The following is a 17,324-nucleotide window of genomic DNA, read 5'->3' as shown; positions in this document are numbered from 1 at the left end:
CAAAGAAAAATCCAGGTCACTGGTTCAACAGCCTGTTGTTTGTGTCTTGTGTGTCTCTGTGGTTGGATGAGAGGAAAGGGTACGCACTGCTTTAAAAATTTTTTAGTGGCAGCTTATGATCAGGACTCTTCTGCTTCGTAATTTAATATCTGTTTCTAACTCTGGAACTAGTTTGTTGTCTGAGGAGCTACCTGAGGAAGTATGGAAGTGTAAAGACAGAAGAATTTATTAAAACTTTTGTTTAAATGCCTGAAACCTGGAGCCATAATCGCCATTTGTGTTCCAGGGAACCGCGGACCCCAATGTGTGCAGGTGCTACTTTAGGAAACCAAGCTGAGCTCATTCAACCATGCAAAGTGGCAAGCGAACAACCAATCACGCCACTCTGAGTGCAGACGTTGGACGGAACAGATCCTGGCATGTGATTCGTCGGTTCCTGCGCCGTGGGCGGATCCTGGAGCGCTACGGAAGTCGCGAGGGCCCAGCTCTTGCCTGGGCTCCCGCGCCTCCCGCTGCGGTCGCGGTTTCTGGCGCGCGGGCGCTTGCTCCAGCACACTGCGGACTGGAGCTCTGGAGCCCCGCACCTCCCCTGCGGGGTACTCTGAGCCGAGAAGGAGGCGACAGCAGGCCTCTTTGGAGGAAGACACAGGTCCTGCCCTCTTTGCCCTTTCCGGTCCCCAACCAGCAGGGTTACCTAGCGCCCGAAGGTCAGGAAGGCACGGTCCGCCACTCCCAGACCCTAGCCTGGCTCTCAGCAGCTTCCAGGCTCCGCCTCCTCCCTTCGCTGCCCTGGGCACTGTGGAGACACAGGTTGCTTGCTGGGTGCAACCTTTTGATGTTGTCTACAAAGTTCACTCTGGGGAACAAAACCGCATAAAGAAAGTTAACATTTTTACAGTTTTGTATTCGGCCTGTATTGATGGCTGCCGTCAGCTGCAGGCTCGGATTGGTCTGAGCAGTTAATGATTCAAACTCTTGACCAACTAATTTATGTTTAATAAAAGATCTCTATTTGAGAACTATATTTATGCCCAGACCTTTGACATCTTTCCCACGTTTACATTTTTTGAGGCACTATATTTAACTAACGTGCTTCCACCACATTTTGTGATTTATCGTGACTTATTATTTCTATCTTTCTTTGCCTCGATGTCTTCCAGATTTTCATCTGCTGGGTTGTTTGTTTGTTGTTGTTTTGGTTTTCTGGTTTTCTGTAGCTTTAAGTAGTGCTTTTGACACCAAAGCATGAGCAGGTGGACACACCACACACACACAGACACACACACACACACACACACACACACACACACACACACTGCCTTTGATGAAGATTCTAAAACCTCTACCATCAGCTGAACCTAAACATTTACATTTAAATCTCAGGCATTTAACAAGTATCGAGACATCAAGAATACACTGAGCAAAACTGAAAATCTCTCTGTATTAAATGCGTCATGGCGTGAGGACATGGTGAGAAATACAGAAAATATGAGTAGTAGATTTCTAAATTAAGAAAACAATGGACTCGTGGTAAATGATGTCAGCAGTGAGATCATGGAATCAGATCCCGTGAGAGGAGCATGATCCCAAATAAGGTAAAATGAATAGGCACCGGGTCCAGGCATTGCAGAGAGCACTGAGTGGTATTTGGCTGTCGCGGGTGCAGCGGGAAGAGTAAGAAGACGGGGGATTTGGTTCAGCAGTAAAGCATCTGCCTGGCACATGCTTGAGATTCTTGTTAAATCCCCAGCATTTCAGAAAAGTGGAGGGGGTGATGGAGCGAAAGGAGAGTACTTACTCCAGGATCCCTTTGAGGTCAGTATTATTACACAACTGGATCTTAGGATTCTAGATCTCATAGATCTCTGCTTCCCAAAGTAAACAGTGGAAACCTGGGCCAAGCACCTGTAAAATGAGGACAATAATGGTTTCTATCTCGGGTTATGAAATACCAATTATCTATGTAAAGTGCACAGAGCCCTGCCTGGTACTCAAGAGTGCTTTCTATTATTTTACCTTATATTTTAAACCTATCACTGTATATTTATTGCAATAAAAGCATTTGGGATTTAGAAACTATCCCCTAACCCTGATGTATATGGCAGGCACATAGTCTGCAGGCAGTTGCCTGGTAAGCACTGTTTAGGTCCTGGAGATAAAGGAGTATTTAAAGCCAGTGTAAATCTTCCCTTTACACACCCTATCTAGTAACATATACTTATGAGTTAATAAATATTGCCAAGTGTAACAAGAACCATAAACCACTGATTATTCAAGCTCTATACCACACGTGGCCTGAGACAAAAGTCGTCAGTGTACATCAATATATTACTAGGTGATCCTGGTTTTATTCTTCCAAGGGGCGTGACTTCCCTCTGCTTCTAACATGCATCCGTGCATGGTGAGGGGCACATCTTGGTATGTGGTGGAAGGTGCAGGAGATGCTTTTCAGGACGTAGTGTAAGAACAGCTGTTGCATTTTCATTTGATCTTTCCGTGCCTTTGGAGAATCGTGTTGGTATTTTGATGCGGATTGCGTTGAATCTATAGATTGCCTTTGATAGGGTGGCCATTTTTACTGTTGTTGATTCTGCCAGTTCATGAGCATGGGAGATCTCTCCATTTTCTGAGATCTTCAATTTCTTTCTTGAGAGACTTGAAGTTATTGTCATACAGATCTTTCACTTGTTTGGTTAGAGCCTCACCAAGGTATTTTATGTTGTTTGTGGCTATTGTGAAGGGAGTTGTTTCCCTAATTTCTTCTCAGCCTGTTTATCGTTTGCATAAAGGAAGACTACCAATTTATTTGAGTTAAGTTTATGTCCAGCCACTTTGCTGAAGTTGTTTATCAGGTGTGGAAGCTCTCTGGTAGAATTTTGGGGTGACTTATGTGTACTATCATATCATCTGCAAATAGTGATACCTTTAATTCTTCTTTGCCAAGTTGTATTCCCTTGATCTCTTTTTGTTGTCTTATTGTTCTAACTAGAACTTCAAACACTGTATTGAATGGATATGAGGAGGGTGGGAATCCTTGTCTGGTCACTTGATTTTAGTAGCATTGCTTAAAGTGTCTTTCCATTTAATTTGATATTGACTGTTGGTTTGTAGTAAATTGCTTTTATAATGTTTAGGTATAAAACTTGAATTCCTGATCTCTCCGATACTTTTAACCTGAAAGGTGTGTTGTATTTTGTCAAATTCTTTTCAGCATCTAATGAGATGATCATATGATTTTTTTTTCTTGGAGTTCATTGATATAGTGGACTACATTAATGGATCTTCATATATTGTACCAACCTTGCATCCCTGGGATGAAGCCTACTTGTTCGTGGTGAATGATGGTTTTGATGTGTTCTTAGATTCAGTTGCAAGAATTTTATTGAGTATTAGTGCATCAATATTCATAAGTGAAATTGGTCTTAAGTTCTCTTTTTTGTTGTGTCCTTATGTGGTTTAGGTTTTACAGTAATTGTGGCTTCATAGAATGAATTAGGTAGTGTCACCTTTCTATTTTATGGAATAGTTTGAGAAATATTGGTATCAGGTCTTCTTTGTAGGTCTGGTAGAATTCTGCACTAAAGCCATCTGGCCCTGGGCTTTTTCTTTGGTTGGAAGGTTTTTAAAGACTTCTATTTCCTTATGGGATATGGGCCTGTTTAGATAGTTTACCTGCTCTTGATTTAACTTTGGTATATGGCGTCTATCTAGAAATTCATCCATTTCATCAAGATTTTTCAGTTTTGTTGAGTACAGGTTTTTGTAGCAAGATCTAATTTTTTTTATTTCCTCCATTTCTGTTGTTATGTCTCCCTTTTCATATCTGATTTTGTTTATTTGGATACCCTTTCTGAGCCCTCTGATTAGTCTGGCTAAGGGTTTATCTAGCTTGTTGATTTTCTCAAAGAACCAGCTTTTGGTTTTGTTTTCCTTTTTTCTATTTGATTGATTTCAGCCCTGAGTTTGGGTATTTCCTGCCTTCTACTCCTCTTTGCTATGTTTGCTTATTTTTGTTCTAGAGTTCTCAGATGTGCTGTTAAGTTGCTAATGTAAGATCTCTTTCATTGTGTCCCATAAGTCTGGGTCTGCTGTGTCCTCATTGTCACTGAATTCCAGGAACTCTTTAATTTCTTTTATTATTTTTTCCCTGACCAATTTATCATTGAGTATAGAGTTGTTCAGTTTCCAGGTGTATGTGGACTTTCTGTTGACTTTGCTCTTATTGAAGACCAGCCTTAGGCCATGGTGGTCTGATAGGTTTCATGGGATAATTTCAATCTTATATTGGTTGAGGCCTGTTTTGTGCCCAATTTTATGGTCAGTTTTGGAGAAGGTACCACGAGGTGCTGAGAAGAAAGTGTATCTTTTGTTTTAGGGTGAAATGTTCTATAGGTATCTGTTAAATCCATTTGGTTCATAACCTCTATTAGTTTCGCTGTGTCTCTGTTTAGTTTCTGTTTCAGTGACCTGTCCATTGGTGAGAGTGGGGTGTTAAAGTCTCCCATTATTATTGTGTGGGGTTCAATGTGTGTTTTGAGCTTTAGTAAGGTTTCTTTCATGAATGTGGGTATCCTTGTATTTGGGGCATTGAAATTCTGAATTGAGACTTTCTCTTGGTGGATTTTTCCTTTGATAATTATGTAGTGACCTTTCTCATCTCGCTTGATAATTTTTGGTTGAAAGTCTACTTTATTGGATATTAGAATAGCAACTCCAACTTATTTCTTGGGACCATTTGCTTGGAAGACCTTTTTTTCAGCCTTTTACTCTGAGGTTGTATCTGTCTTTGTTATTGAGGTGTGTTTCTTGTGTGCAGCAAAATGCTGTATCCTGTTTGCATATCCAGTCTGTTAGCTTATGTCTTTTTATAGATGAGTTGATTCCATTAATATTAATAGATATTAAAGACAGAGGATTGTTCGTTCCTGTTATGTTTGTTTTTGTAGGTGGCATTATGTGCATGTGGTTCTCTCCTTTTGACTTTGTTGTGAGATGATTCATATCTTGTTTTTTCTTTAGTATAGGTGCCCTCCCTGTGTTGGAGTTTTCCTTCTAGAATCCTTTATAGAGCTGGATTGGTAGATAGATACTGTTTGAATTTGGTTTTGTCCTGGAACATTTTGGTTTCTCCATCTATGTTGATTGAGAGTTTTGATGAGTATATTAGTCTGGGCTGACATTTGTGTTCTCTTAGAGTCTACATGACCTCTGACCAGGCTCTTCTGGCTTTTAGTGTCTCTCTTGAGAAGTCTGGTGTATCCGATAGGTCTGCCTTTATGCGTTACTTGGCCCTTTTCCCTTGCAGCTTTTAATAATCTTTCTTTGCTCTGTGCATTTTGTGTTTTGATTATTATGTGACAGGATTTTCTTTTCTGATCCCATTTATTTGGTGTTCTATAGGCTTCTTGTACATTTATGGTCATCTCTTTCTTTAGGTTGGGGGAGTTTTCTTCTATGATTTTGTTGAAGAAGTTTTCAGGTCCTCTGTTCTCTTCTATTCCAATTATTGTTAGATTTGGTCTTTTCATTATGTCCTGGATTTCCTGGATGTTTTGAGTTAGGATTTTTTATGTTCTGAATTTTCTTTGACAGTTGTGTCAGTCTCTCCTATGGTATCTTCTACACCTGAGATTCTTTCTTCAATCTCTTATATTCTGTTGGTGATGCTTAGATCTGTAATTCCTGACCTCTTCACTAGGTTTTCCATTTCCTGGTTTGCCTCCATTTATGTTTTCTTTATTGTTTCTACTTCCACTTTTAGGTCTTGGACCACTTTACCTGTTTAATTGTGTTTTCCTGTATTTCCTTAAGGGATTTATTTGTTTCCTCTTTTAAGGGCTTCTACCTGTTTATCTGTGTTTTCCTGTATTTCCTTCAGTGAGTTATTTATATCTTCCTTAAAGGATTCTATTATCTTCATGAGATAGGATTTTAGGTCAGCTTCCTGATTTTCAGGTGTGTTGGTGAATTCAGGGCTTGCTGTGGTGGGATAACTAGGTTCTCATGATGCCCACATATATTGGCTACTGTTGCTTATGATCTTGTGCTTGCCTCTCACCATCTCGTTTTCCCTAGTGTTTGCTGGTCTGGACAACTCTTGTCTGGAGTCTGCCTCTTTTGTCCCTGGGTTGTTTCAGGTCTCCTGGTAGGCCTGTAACCCTGGCCGTAGCAGACCTCCTATGGAGCCTTCCAACTGGAGGGTCTTCAGAGGGGCAGAGAAGCTGCTGATCTGTTGCCCTGGCTGCAGCAGATCCCCTGGGAGGCCTTCAGACTGTTGGGTCTTCAGAGGAGCAGTCAAGTTGTTGTCCTGTGTAAATCTCTTCTCCAGAGAGGCCTATGGACTGTGGTTTCTGTTTCCCTGTGTGCAGCAGAACTCCAGGGAGGCTTTCAGTCTGTTGGGTCAGTTGTCCTACATGCCTCCAAGCCCCTGAGAGGTCTTGAAACTGTAGTTGCCCAGTTGCCTTGTGTACAGAGGAACTCCTGAATGCCTTCAAGCTGTGTTGTCTTCAGGGGGGCAGACTAGTTGGCAGTCTGCCCCAGCAGAAGGCGCTGGCCGGAAAGTGAGTGGAATTTGGGGAGCAGGAGTTTGGGGTAGTGATGGGTCCCAGTGGCAGCTGTGCCAAGCCCACTTTCTTAATCACCTCTATTTGCACATTCTCTGGCTGTAGTGTGTACTGTGTTGCCCAGTAATAGCTTTAGTTGAGGCCAATACTTATTATATACACCTGAAAAAGGTTCTAAATAAGTATATTTTTTAATCACTAATTATAGTTTTAGAAGAGAACTTAGAGTTGTTACCTTTTCCTCTTATTTTTCCTTCTTATTCTTTGCAGCCTTCATGTTCTGAGATGACGGTCACTTGGAACCATGGATCCTGCAGTGTTAGTGGATGCCATTGTGGAAGAAGTGAACTGTCCTATCTGTATGACCCTCCTCAGGGAGCCTGTGAGCATCACCTGTGGCCACACTTTCTGCCACAGCTGTCTCTCTGGACTCTGGAGGCTCCCAGGAGACTCCCAGAACTTGAGCTACACTTGTCCCCTTTGTCGAGCTCCCGTGCAGCCAAGGAAACTCCGTCCCAATTGGCAGCTGGCCAGTGTTGTAGATAAGGTCCGACTGCTAGGCTTCTGTATGGAAATGGGACTAAAGACTGATATGTGTGATCTCCACAAGGAACAGCTCACAATGTTCTGCAAAGAGGATGATGTGGTAACCTGCAAGGCCTGTAACAAGTCCCCAGAGCATGGAGCCCACAGTGTTGTCCCCATAAAGGATGTTGCCTGGGAGTATAAGGTAGACAGTAGAACCTGGCCAGGCCAGCCTTTCCTCTGCCTCTCATCTGGCCTTCTCCATATTAGGTGCCTATCTTTAAAAGCTGATCCCCGGCTCCTGGTAGCTGCAGATCCGTACATCTAATATTCTGAGCCAAATCTTTTCCTTCATTCATGACTATCTTTGATTTTCTTCTCTCTCATTTCCTCTGCATCCCATCTCAAGTATTAACATGGAGATACCTAAGCAAAGGATGAGTTTGGTGTTGAGAACTTGAAGCAACTTGACATCCTTGGTTTCAGTTGGAGTTGTAGGTGACTTGAATGAGATTACATACGATGACTGTTATTTATTAGTCAGGAACTTGCATGTATAGTTACTTGGCATTAGCTTAATTATTTTAACCTTTTCATTTCATAAACCCAGCTCAGGCCTAGTAATTTTGGATCATGATAACATTATTTTGGAGCAAGAAGGGACCATAGATGAGTCACTTAAGATTGATTGGCCAATTTCCAGGCATACTTGTGTACTATGCATATGTTAATATATTCACAGTATCCATATTAACAGGTCTTTTCTGATTTCCGGTCTTAATTTAGGAGGGTTTCTGTTGCTGTGAAAAGATACCATGACCTTATAAAGGAAAACATTTAATTAGGGCCGGCTTACAGTTCAGAGGTGTATAGTCCATTGTCATCATGGCAGGAAGCATGGCAGCATATAGGCAGATATGGTACTAGAAAAGGAGGTGAGAGTTCTACATCTGGATTGGGGGGGGGCAGCAGGAAGAGAGAATGACACCAGGGCGGCTTGAGATTCAAAAACCTCAAAGTTTGCCCCCAGTAACACACTTCCTCCTACAAGGCCACACCTTCTACAAGGCACACCTCCTAATAATGCCACTCCCTATGAGCCTGTTGGGGCCATTTTCATTCAAACCACCACAAAGAAGAAAGGATGAGACAGAGAGCTTGTTCTTTGTCTGGGGCTCTCTCTCCCACACTTTGGAATAAGTCGTGCGCTGCTTATTTGTCTTAACCACTGTGATCAGCTGCCAGATGCTGCCTTGCTCTTTTCCCAGATTAAAATATAAGAATGTGTGACAACCTCTGGGAATCAGCACTCTTCTCTATAGGACAGGTATCTAAAACAGTGTAAGTATGTACACTTTGCTTTGTTTTGAGAGTTTTAGAAAAAAAAAAGATAATTTAGCATTTTGACATACAATCTAAGAGCATGTCTAATTCTCAGCCCTGTCATTTACTAGCTGGGTGACTGGATAGGTCACTTCCTGAGTCTCGGTTTTCTTGTCTATACAGTGGTAACAACACCAACATCCAGGGACTGTATTTATATCAGTTATTATCTTTGTTGCTGTTATCAAGTACCTGTAAGGGAGGAGAGATTTATTCAAAAGAATACAAGTTATTGACGTGGGAAGCTCACAGCGGCAGGAGCAACAGTAACTGTGCATGCAATATATGCAGTTGGGGAGCATGGGCAGGAATGGTGACCAGGCCATAAAACTTGAAGAACTTGGGGCTGGGGATTTAGCTCAGTGGTAGAGCGCTTACCTAGGAAGTGCAAGGCCCTGGGTTCGGTCCCCAGCTCCGAAAAAAAGAACCAAAAAAAAAAAAAAAAACTTGAAGGACTGCCTCCCAGAGATCCACTTTCTCCTAAAGTTTTCTACAACCTTCCCAAAGACCATCACCAGCTAAGGATCAGGTCCAGGTCTTCAAATGCAAGAACCGTGGAAGACAGTTCCCTTCAAACCCTAGCAGTGTTAGTGCATACGTAATACTTGAACCATGTCGGGTACTTTATAATTCTTTAACAAAACAGGTAACTGTTCCCAGAGTGAGAGGTAATGACGGAATGCTTTTGGCTTTCCAGTACGAATGTTTGCATTGCTTTCCCAGGAAAGCCTCCTACCTTTCTTGTGTATCTGAAATACCCAGGGAGCTTGCTAAATTCCAGTTCTCCTTTGATATGTCTAGAGTAAGGCTCAGGCTTCTGCCATGCTGATGTTTCTAGCTTTGAACCACACTTCAACAGCACAGTTCCAGGAAATAATAGGGGACAGAATTAATGAGAAGAGAAATAGTCTTTGCTAAGAAAGTTCAAAGTCTTCTATTCCTAGACAGTCTGACTATAGATCTTTACAGACACTTGGGTACTAGAGGAATTAAGGTGACTCTCAACCCAAAAAGCCTCCCTCGTGTCACATGGGCAGAGTCTATGCCTTCCGCGGCAGTCCTTTCTCTCTTGTCATTTATTCTAGCCCACTGCCTGAAGAACATTAGGAAGCCTCTGTCAGCCTAGAATGTCTACAGTGGCCTCCTAATGGGGAAGGCTCATGATCTTTCTCTCTCTCGCAGTGGAAACTCCAGCAAGCTCTGGAACATCTGAGGAAAGAACAGGAGAAAGTCTGGAAACTGGAAGTCAGTGAGAAGGAACAAGCTGCCATCTGGAAGGCAGGTTGCACGTGAGATGGGGGTTCACATCATCTCCCTCTCCTAGAGCTGACAGTGGAGGCTTCCTCATATCTGTGAGGCAGAGTGAGAGCCTTCAGCTTCCCCTTTACCTAAGGCCTCATATCCCAGGTCCAGCTTCTAGGGTTTGAGGTGGCAGTAGCCTCCGATCTAATATCTTCATGTGTGAGGAAGGAGTGGTGTCCCACACACATAGGAGTATTGCTTGTAGAGTAGTTGTCAACAGTTTCTGTTTCACTTTCCTCAGCAACGGCATAGCTGCTAAGACTTGGTTACCTAAGTATTAAGAAACCCCTCAGAAATATATTTGAAACAAAAAGGCATAAAACTCTTGGAACTTTTGGTCAGTGTGATCTAAAACAATACAATAAGCATAAACAGAGGGAGAGAGAGAGAGAGAGAGAGAGAGAGAGAGAGAGAGAGAGAGAGAGAGAGATGAAAAAAGAACAAGAAAGCTATCCAGAAGTGTAGTTAACAACCATCAGTATAACCATCCCATTTTTCTGAAGATGGGAACTAGTCCTCATCATACCAAGATAATGTCAAGTACCAGGATGGTGGTGCATGCCTAGAAATCAGCCTTGGGAGGCAAAGGCAGAGAACTGCTACAATTTCAAGTCCAGCCTGGTCTACATAGTGTCTGTCTAATGGAGCCCTGTCTCAAGAAAAAAGAAAGAGAATACCCTAGATCCTATTGCAGCTGATCAAAGTAGCACAGATTAAAGGTCACTCATCCAGAAATATGAACTGCAAAATGCTCCTGAATCCAAGTGTCTTATAACCAACATGCTACCAAAAGTAGAAGGGAGTTTCACTTAATATAGGCAATACTCAGAGTGCAAGCATACTAAGTTATTTTATAAACTTACTTTATATGTTACAAGCACAAGATACATGTGAAGCTTAAATGAATTTCATGTTCAGAGTTGGATCTCATTGCCAAAACATCTCTTTATATTCATTTAATCCAAAACCCAGAAAACTTCCAAGTCTGAAATACTCTGTCCCACTCATTATTTGTAAGAAAATGCACTACCTGTGAAAGGACCAAAAATAATGCCCTGGGGTTGTGGGGAGTCAGGAACATAAGACACATCAGAGCCTTTGCCTTTGCCTCCATAGCCCCCAGTACATGGTTATACCAAAGCTTTTCCATAGTGTGTGTGTGTGTGTGTGTGTGTGTGTGTGTGTGTGTGTGTGTGTGTGTGCGCGCGCACGCACACACACGTCAGTATCCTCCATCACACATGACCCTTACACTAAAAAGACCATGCTGATTCCAATCTTGACTCCAGACACAGATGGAAACACGAAAGCAGAGCATCCTATGGGAGTTTGAAAAATATCAGCAGTTGTTAAAGGAAAAGGAGCTGCCATGTCAGCAGGCAGAAGAAGAGGCAGCCGCCGTTCAGGCTGGCCTGGAGCAGGAGAAGGGAGAGATGGGAAACAAACTGAGGTTGAGGCACGAGAAGATGATCCAGCAGAGCCAGGTCCTGTGGCAGATGATTGTGGAGCTGGAAGAGAGGTCCCAGAGACCTGTGCGCTGGATGATGCAGGTGAGCAACCCTTCATGGGAAACCTGAGCAAGGACTGACGATAGAAAGGTACTCCAGGGGGAAGCATTAGCTAGTTCTTCACGGGCCCCATGACACTGTCCACCAGCTCAGGACCCCGGCTGCCTCCAGCTGACACCTGCTGTTCTCATCCTGATTGGGTAGAAGAACTGACCCTTAATGTTCTCATAGGCCAGATCATCTACCCAGCCAGAGGTAGGAGGACACCAGGTACTTACTCTGATAGCTTGACAGCATTCTAGTCCCTTCCATCCTGGCCGTCTTGAAATGGAACCTGAAGGTGTTCAATGTAGCCAGGACTGCTCTGCTGTCCTCCCGTAAGCTTCTCCCCGCTCTAAAGTCTGTGTGTGCCTTTGAGAAAGCCCCTCCCAGAGTTTTTGTCTGTCTAGTGTCTCTGAGGCACTGCACACTCATGAGCTGCATTTTTTTTCTCCTAGGGTATTCAGGAAGCCTTAAACAGGTATGTTCCCATCCTAAGAGACTCTGTGAAGCCCTGCAAGAGATAGAGAGTCCCTCCCAGAGCCAGAGATGGAGAAGGATTGTAGACCTACAGAAGGCGGACGCTCACTCCTCATCTTACATTACATTAGCTAAAGAAGATTCGCTGACGCCTCTCTCTGCACTTAATTGAATTCATTTTAGCTATTACCAATTAGAATTTAAAGTAAAGCATTTACATGTTATTTCATGTAAATGGTCCAAAAATAAGGCCCATGAGGCTTCCAGCTCAAGGGATCAGCCCTTCTCTTTTGTCTCACCTCTCTCTTTCTCTGTCCCAATATTTATCATTCTCAAGAGGAAGCTCTGAATATTCTTACCTCTCTGTCACAGCTTGAAGCCAGCTGTCCCACCTCTGCTTTGCTGGACAGGGGAATCTAAGTTACTGGCTCTGGCCAAGCCCCTCTTCACCAGACTGAAGGAAGGAGGCTCCCGGGAGCAGAGCTAAGACTCCTGGATCCAAAACACACTCTGTTCTACAGGAGCAAGTCTTGGAGCCTGCAGCAGCTAGAACCAATCTCCTTGGAGCTGAAGACAGATTGCCGTGTGCTAGGACTAAGAGAGATTCTGAAGACATTTGCAGGTAGTAGATACTTGGGGGCTCTGATGGGCAGTGGGAGGAACTCCACCCACAGAGATAAAAGGGCTCAGTGCAGTCTGGATGCTTCATCTAGCCCCACCCCACCCATTGCCAAGAACTGTATCTTCATCAGAGACTTCCTGCACTCCCCCTTGCGTGGCATCAATGTTATTACCACTAAGATCTTTTTCCCTAGTGGATGTGCGCCTAGATCCAGACACAGCTTACTCCCGCCTTGTCATTTCCAAGGACAGGAAAAGTGTGCACTATGGAGTCACCCAGCAGAACCTGCCTGACAATCCTGAGAGATTTTACCGCTACAACATTGTCTTGGGCAGCCAGTGCATCTCCTCCGGCCGGCACTACTGGGAAGTGGAGGTTGGAGACAGATCTGAGTGGGGCCTGGGAGTGTGTGTAGAAAGTGTAGACCGGAAAGAGATGGTCTACTTATCCCCTCGCTATGGCTTCTGGGTGATAAGGCTGAGGAAAGGAACAGAGTACCGAGCAGGCACAGATGAATATCCACTCCTGCCCTTGTCAGTTCCTCCGCACCGGGTAGGAATCTTCCTAGACTATGAGGCCCATGACATCTCCTTCTACAATGTGACTGATGCTGGCTCTCATATTTTCACTTTTCCTCGCTATCCCTTCCCGGGCCGTCTCCTGCCCTATTTCAGTCCTTGTTACAGCATTGGCACTAACAACACCACTCCAATCACCATTTGTACCCTGGATGGGGAAGGCTAGGAGAGCCATCCTAACCTAATGTTGGAATTTGGCAGGGGATGACTGTTCAAGGATGCTTCCAATGATAAACATATTCCTGAACCCACCTTAAAGCCCAAGGGCTCCTCTAGATCTGACCTTACGGTATCACTATTAGAACAAACTGCCAGTGCCCCTCAGAGCAAAATCGTCCCAGTCAGATAAGCACTGTGATCCATGATGCAAACATGACAGGGATGATGGACTTTGTCCATTCCGGAGATCCTGGCTTCATAATTAAGTGGGTACCGGTGATTAAATAAATGCAGACACCAGGAAAGCTTTTACATAACGTTTTCCAGGAGACTAAGTAATAAGGTACATGCCCAGAGCTGATAGTCATGGTGAAACCAGGTAGAGGTCCTTCACATGAGACTTGCTGCTACCAAACCAACCCTAACCTCCATTCTAGAGAAACGCAGTCTGTGCTTCTCCAGCACAAGAGTCAGAGCTCATCCAGGATGCTCTCCGTATCTCCTTCCTGAGCATGAGGATGGGTCTACGTCCTGGGCCTGTCTTTTCTCTAAGGGACAGGACCAGAAACCTTAGGGGCCTTGGTTTTTATTTTTACTGCATGTATAAAGAAATTGAAACAGCCTTCTTTCCTACAGAGCTTTGAAAGATGAGATTGTAAAGCTTGTAAAATGATTTTCACATTAAAATGAAACAAAGCTGACAAACTCAATTCACAGATCACGAGTCTGCATGTCATTCTTTAGATTTGGGTCTGAAGCGTGTGTCTGAGAAGATTCTGATGTCCTCCTTGGAAAGGTGCCTCCAATCTGGCTTAAAAGGACATTCTTCTACCCTGTGGGTTTATTGTAAAGACCCAAACTCCATGCAATACCTTTGTTCTCTATAGAGAGGGAAGGACAAACAGTGGATTCTGATTGGGGAAACCTTCTGCTTTGCCAAAGAGCAGACAAAACCTTAATAGCAGCACCTTTGTTCCTTAGGGTGCCCCCCAAACAGTCCAGAGCCCTTTAAACCAAAAGGTACCCACATCACACGTCACAGGGACATACTGACACTGGGCCACAGAGGTAGATTGTGCATCTTATTGCACGTATTTGTCTCTGAGTTAGCATGAGGACTGTGAACTCAAAATAGAAAACAAGATAACAAGGAAGAAGAAACAGAGTCACCAGGAAGGAAGGGAAGCCCAAGCAGCAGCTAGTCAGGGCTAAACTGGGATCTTCTGATGCCACTGAGAGAATTTACATTGTTCTTATAACTGCATAAAATTCTCCTTTAAGGGAAGGGGAGTGAAATGTGCGAAAAGAATCATACTAAAACACCAATTTAGGAATCAGACAATAATGAAAAGAAATTAAGATTATATATTGAACTGTTTCTTTAGAGTGGTTGTTATGTCCGGGAAAATTGCACAAAAATAGCCCACAAGTGACAAAATTGTGTTGTGGGAGGATTGTTGGCTCTGCCTATAAGAAACAATGATGTGTTGCCTCCATGTTCCGAAGTCTCTATTCTACTGCACATACAGATTAAATGAGATTATTAAACATATTAAATATCAGAGTCATTCAAGCAAGCATAGTCTTCACAGCTTCACCCTGGACTCTCCACAGACAAGTTAGTCTTGCTCCATACACCTTTAAAACATCAGTGCGCTGGTCTAGGAAACTAAATGTATGAAGAGTTTTGTGTTCATGAACCTTGTCTAAAGAAGCACGTCCTCAACACCCACATTCGTGCTTGGATCTGCTTAGTCCTAATGCCATAAATGATAGGGTTTAAAGTCGGGATGATCGGGTACAAGTCAGCTAACAATACTTGGATGTGCTGGGGAACTGCATCCTGCCTTAACCAGGCTATATATACAGATGAGATCCCAGGTAGATAGAAAAGACACATCACTCCCACATGAGAGCCACACATACTCAATGCTTTCAGCCAAGCATTCTTTGAGGGCAGATTAATACTGCCCTAAGAATCAAAATATAGGAGACAGCAATGAAGGCCATGTCAGAGCCCACAATAACAGAATAACAAACCATGCTATACAAACTGCTGCGCATGGGGTCTGCACATGCTAACTCAGCCACAGCCATGCGTTCACAGGAAGAATGGAAAACTACCTCGGAGCCACAGAATGGCAAGTGGCTCAACATCCAGCTCAGGGGTCATGGAAATGGCAGCTCTGACGACAATAGTCGTGCACAATCCCAGCATCAATCGAGCTGTGAGAATTCTCCTGTAATGTAGGGGCCTTCAGACAGCCACATAGTGATCAAAAGCCATGGCCAGCAGCAGTCCTGTCTCCACAGCAGTGGCTGCGTGGACAAAGTACATCTGAGTGAAACAGGCGTTAAAGCTGATGGAGCTGTCTCCTGAACTGAAGATGCTCACCATCTTAGGTACCACAGAAGAAGCCATAACAACATCCACAGCAGCCAGAACACATAGGAAGAAGTACATGGGCTCTTGTAGAGTGGGATCCATGCAGATCACAGCGATGATGAGGGTATTTCCTAAGAGGGCTGTGCTGTACATGGCACTCAGTGAGATGGCCAGCCAAAGATAGGAAGACTGTAAGCCTGGGACGCCCAAGAGGGAGAAGGTGCCAGGGGATTCCACTGTGTGGTTGTAGGATGAACCTGACATGATAGGTGAGGTGCTTTTTCTATCACACTGTAAAGTCATAGAGAAGAGAGCAGTGAGCCATCGGATGTGTTCCTGCTTGGGAATTGGACACATCCTGAGTGTCAAGGTAGTGTTTTCAGAATCAGAAAACAAAATAAACCATTTTGCTCCATTTCCCATGCTCATCAAGGTTCTCTGCGTTAACAGAGCCTATACATTGTTCAGAATCATCTGCTGGTTTTTCTCCCTTAGGAAGTCTCTTCTCACATTGCATGAAGAGGTGAAATTTGGAACCTTTATGAGGTTTTTATTAAATTTCAGGGTAACCTAGAAAAGATATGACCTGGCAATCCTCATGCCTACCCAGGTCTGTCTTGTATTTTCTGGTGGGTGACTCTTGTTCAAGTGGTATCGCTGTCGGAGGGGATGTTGGTTGATCTTCAGGGCAGAATGTGGAGTTTTTCTTATAAAACAAAGCTCTGTGTGCTTCTCTTATCCTGGCCCGACATCGCCATGAATCAATAAAGCAAAGGAGCTAATCATATTGCTATGAGAGTCACGTTCTCACAACTTAAAACACTGTGTATCACTTACTATCTGTTTTTGCCTTGATCAGATTATAGAAACTTTCCATGCCTTAATTTGATCATTGGTGTTTTGAGATTTTAAATGGAAGACTATGTAAAGTACTTTTTCAAAAAAAGTAGCGCAGATTTTAAATGAGCCTGGTTTTCTCTGCTTAATCTTTTAACTCCAAAGCATACATAAGTGCAAGAGAGACTAAAATTAAAAATAACTAAATCCGACAGGCGGTGTTGGCACTCCCCTTCACTCCCAGCACTCCGGAGGCAGAGGCAGGAGTCTCTTGAGATTAAGGGTAGCCTGGTCTTCAAAGTAAGTTTCAGGACAGCCAGGGCTACACAAAGAAATACTGTGTTAAAAAAAAAACAAAAGAAACTTAAATCAACCAGCATAACACCCATTCTGTTCAGGTTTTCAGTTGTTCTGCCGTGATCAGCTCTCTTAGAGTTGGCATGAATGCCTAAATAATTCTAAAATGTCCTTTTTACAGACTGATTCCAAAACTCAGACTTCTGTCTGTTCGTTGAATATTTTTCTATTATTATCAATTCTGCAGAAAAAATCTTTCTTACACTTATGTACATCTTTATCTCTATCTATAAAGAATGAGAGTGTGCATATGGCTCTGATGTCATGTGAAATACCGATCCCAAAATGGAGTTGGACTGGGGATAGGAATGGGTATGGAAAGCATACTTTATATAGACTTCATTCCTGCCTCAACACATTTTCTGACTGCTTCCAGATTATTTGATTCAAGTAACTGCAAACTCGATCACATAGAAACAGAGATCAAAGTCCTTCTGATCTCTTTCCATAAGCCCCCAGAGCCTTAACATTGCAGCCCCCTGAAGCCTTAGCCTGAGGTTGCCATATCACAGACAAGACAGGTGTTGACTTAGCAATATTCAGATATAACCTAAGGGCTGTTTCTTAATCTTCCATGAAAAGAGC

At 43.3% G+C, this 17,324-nt stretch overlaps 1 protein-coding gene and 1 pseudogene across 18 annotated transcripts; one reads left to right on the top strand and one right to left on the bottom strand.

Annotated features, from left to right (window-relative positions):
• The first annotated feature begins 461 nt into the window (after positions 1-461).
• Trim68 (tripartite motif containing 68) lies at positions 462-13,869 on the top strand. 18 transcript variants are annotated; one of them, XR_015640614.1, is made up of 8 exons: positions 491-649; positions 1,384-1,470; positions 6,834-7,293; positions 9,654-9,749; positions 11,063-11,323; positions 11,779-11,801; positions 12,173-12,422; positions 12,616-13,869. XR_015640614.1 is itself a non-coding variant. In XM_087589675.1 (8 exons), the coding sequence occupies exons 3-8, from the start codon at positions 6,868-6,870 to the stop codon at positions 13,164-13,166; spliced, it is 1,275 nt and encodes a 424-aa protein (XP_087445801.1). In that variant the 5' UTR covers positions 491-649; positions 1,384-1,470; positions 6,834-6,867; the 3' UTR covers positions 13,167-13,869.
• Positions 13,870-14,852: 983 nt separating this feature from the next.
• Or52i2l-ps1 (olfactory receptor family 52 subfamily I member 2 like, pseudogene 1) lies at positions 14,853-15,809 on the bottom strand (annotated as a pseudogene).
• Between the last annotated feature and the right edge of the window lie 1,515 nt (positions 15,810-17,324).

This window comes from Rattus norvegicus, chromosome 1 (assembly GCF_021556685.1).
Source record: "Rattus norvegicus strain SHRSP/BbbUtx chromosome 1, alternate assembly SHRSP_T2T, whole genome shotgun sequence".
Lineage (NCBI taxonomy): Eukaryota > Metazoa > Chordata > Mammalia > Rodentia > Muridae > Rattus > Rattus norvegicus.
The sequence above is the reverse complement of the archived record's forward strand: the minus strand, read 5'-3'. Positions and strand labels throughout refer to the sequence as shown.

Coding starts and splice junctions, on each gene's coding strand:
- Trim68 (XM_087589656.1), top strand. CDS start 6,868: ATGGATCCTGCAGTGTTAGTGGATGCCATTGTGGAAGAAGTGAACTGT. Junction 11,324..11,778: donor CTGTGCGCTGGATGATGCAG/GTGAGCAACCCT, acceptor TTTTTCTCCTAG/GGTATTCAGGAAGCCTTAAA. Junction 12,423..12,615: donor GATTCTGAAGACATTTGCAG/GTAGTAGATACT, acceptor CTTTTTCCCTAG/TGGATGTGCGCCTAGATCCA.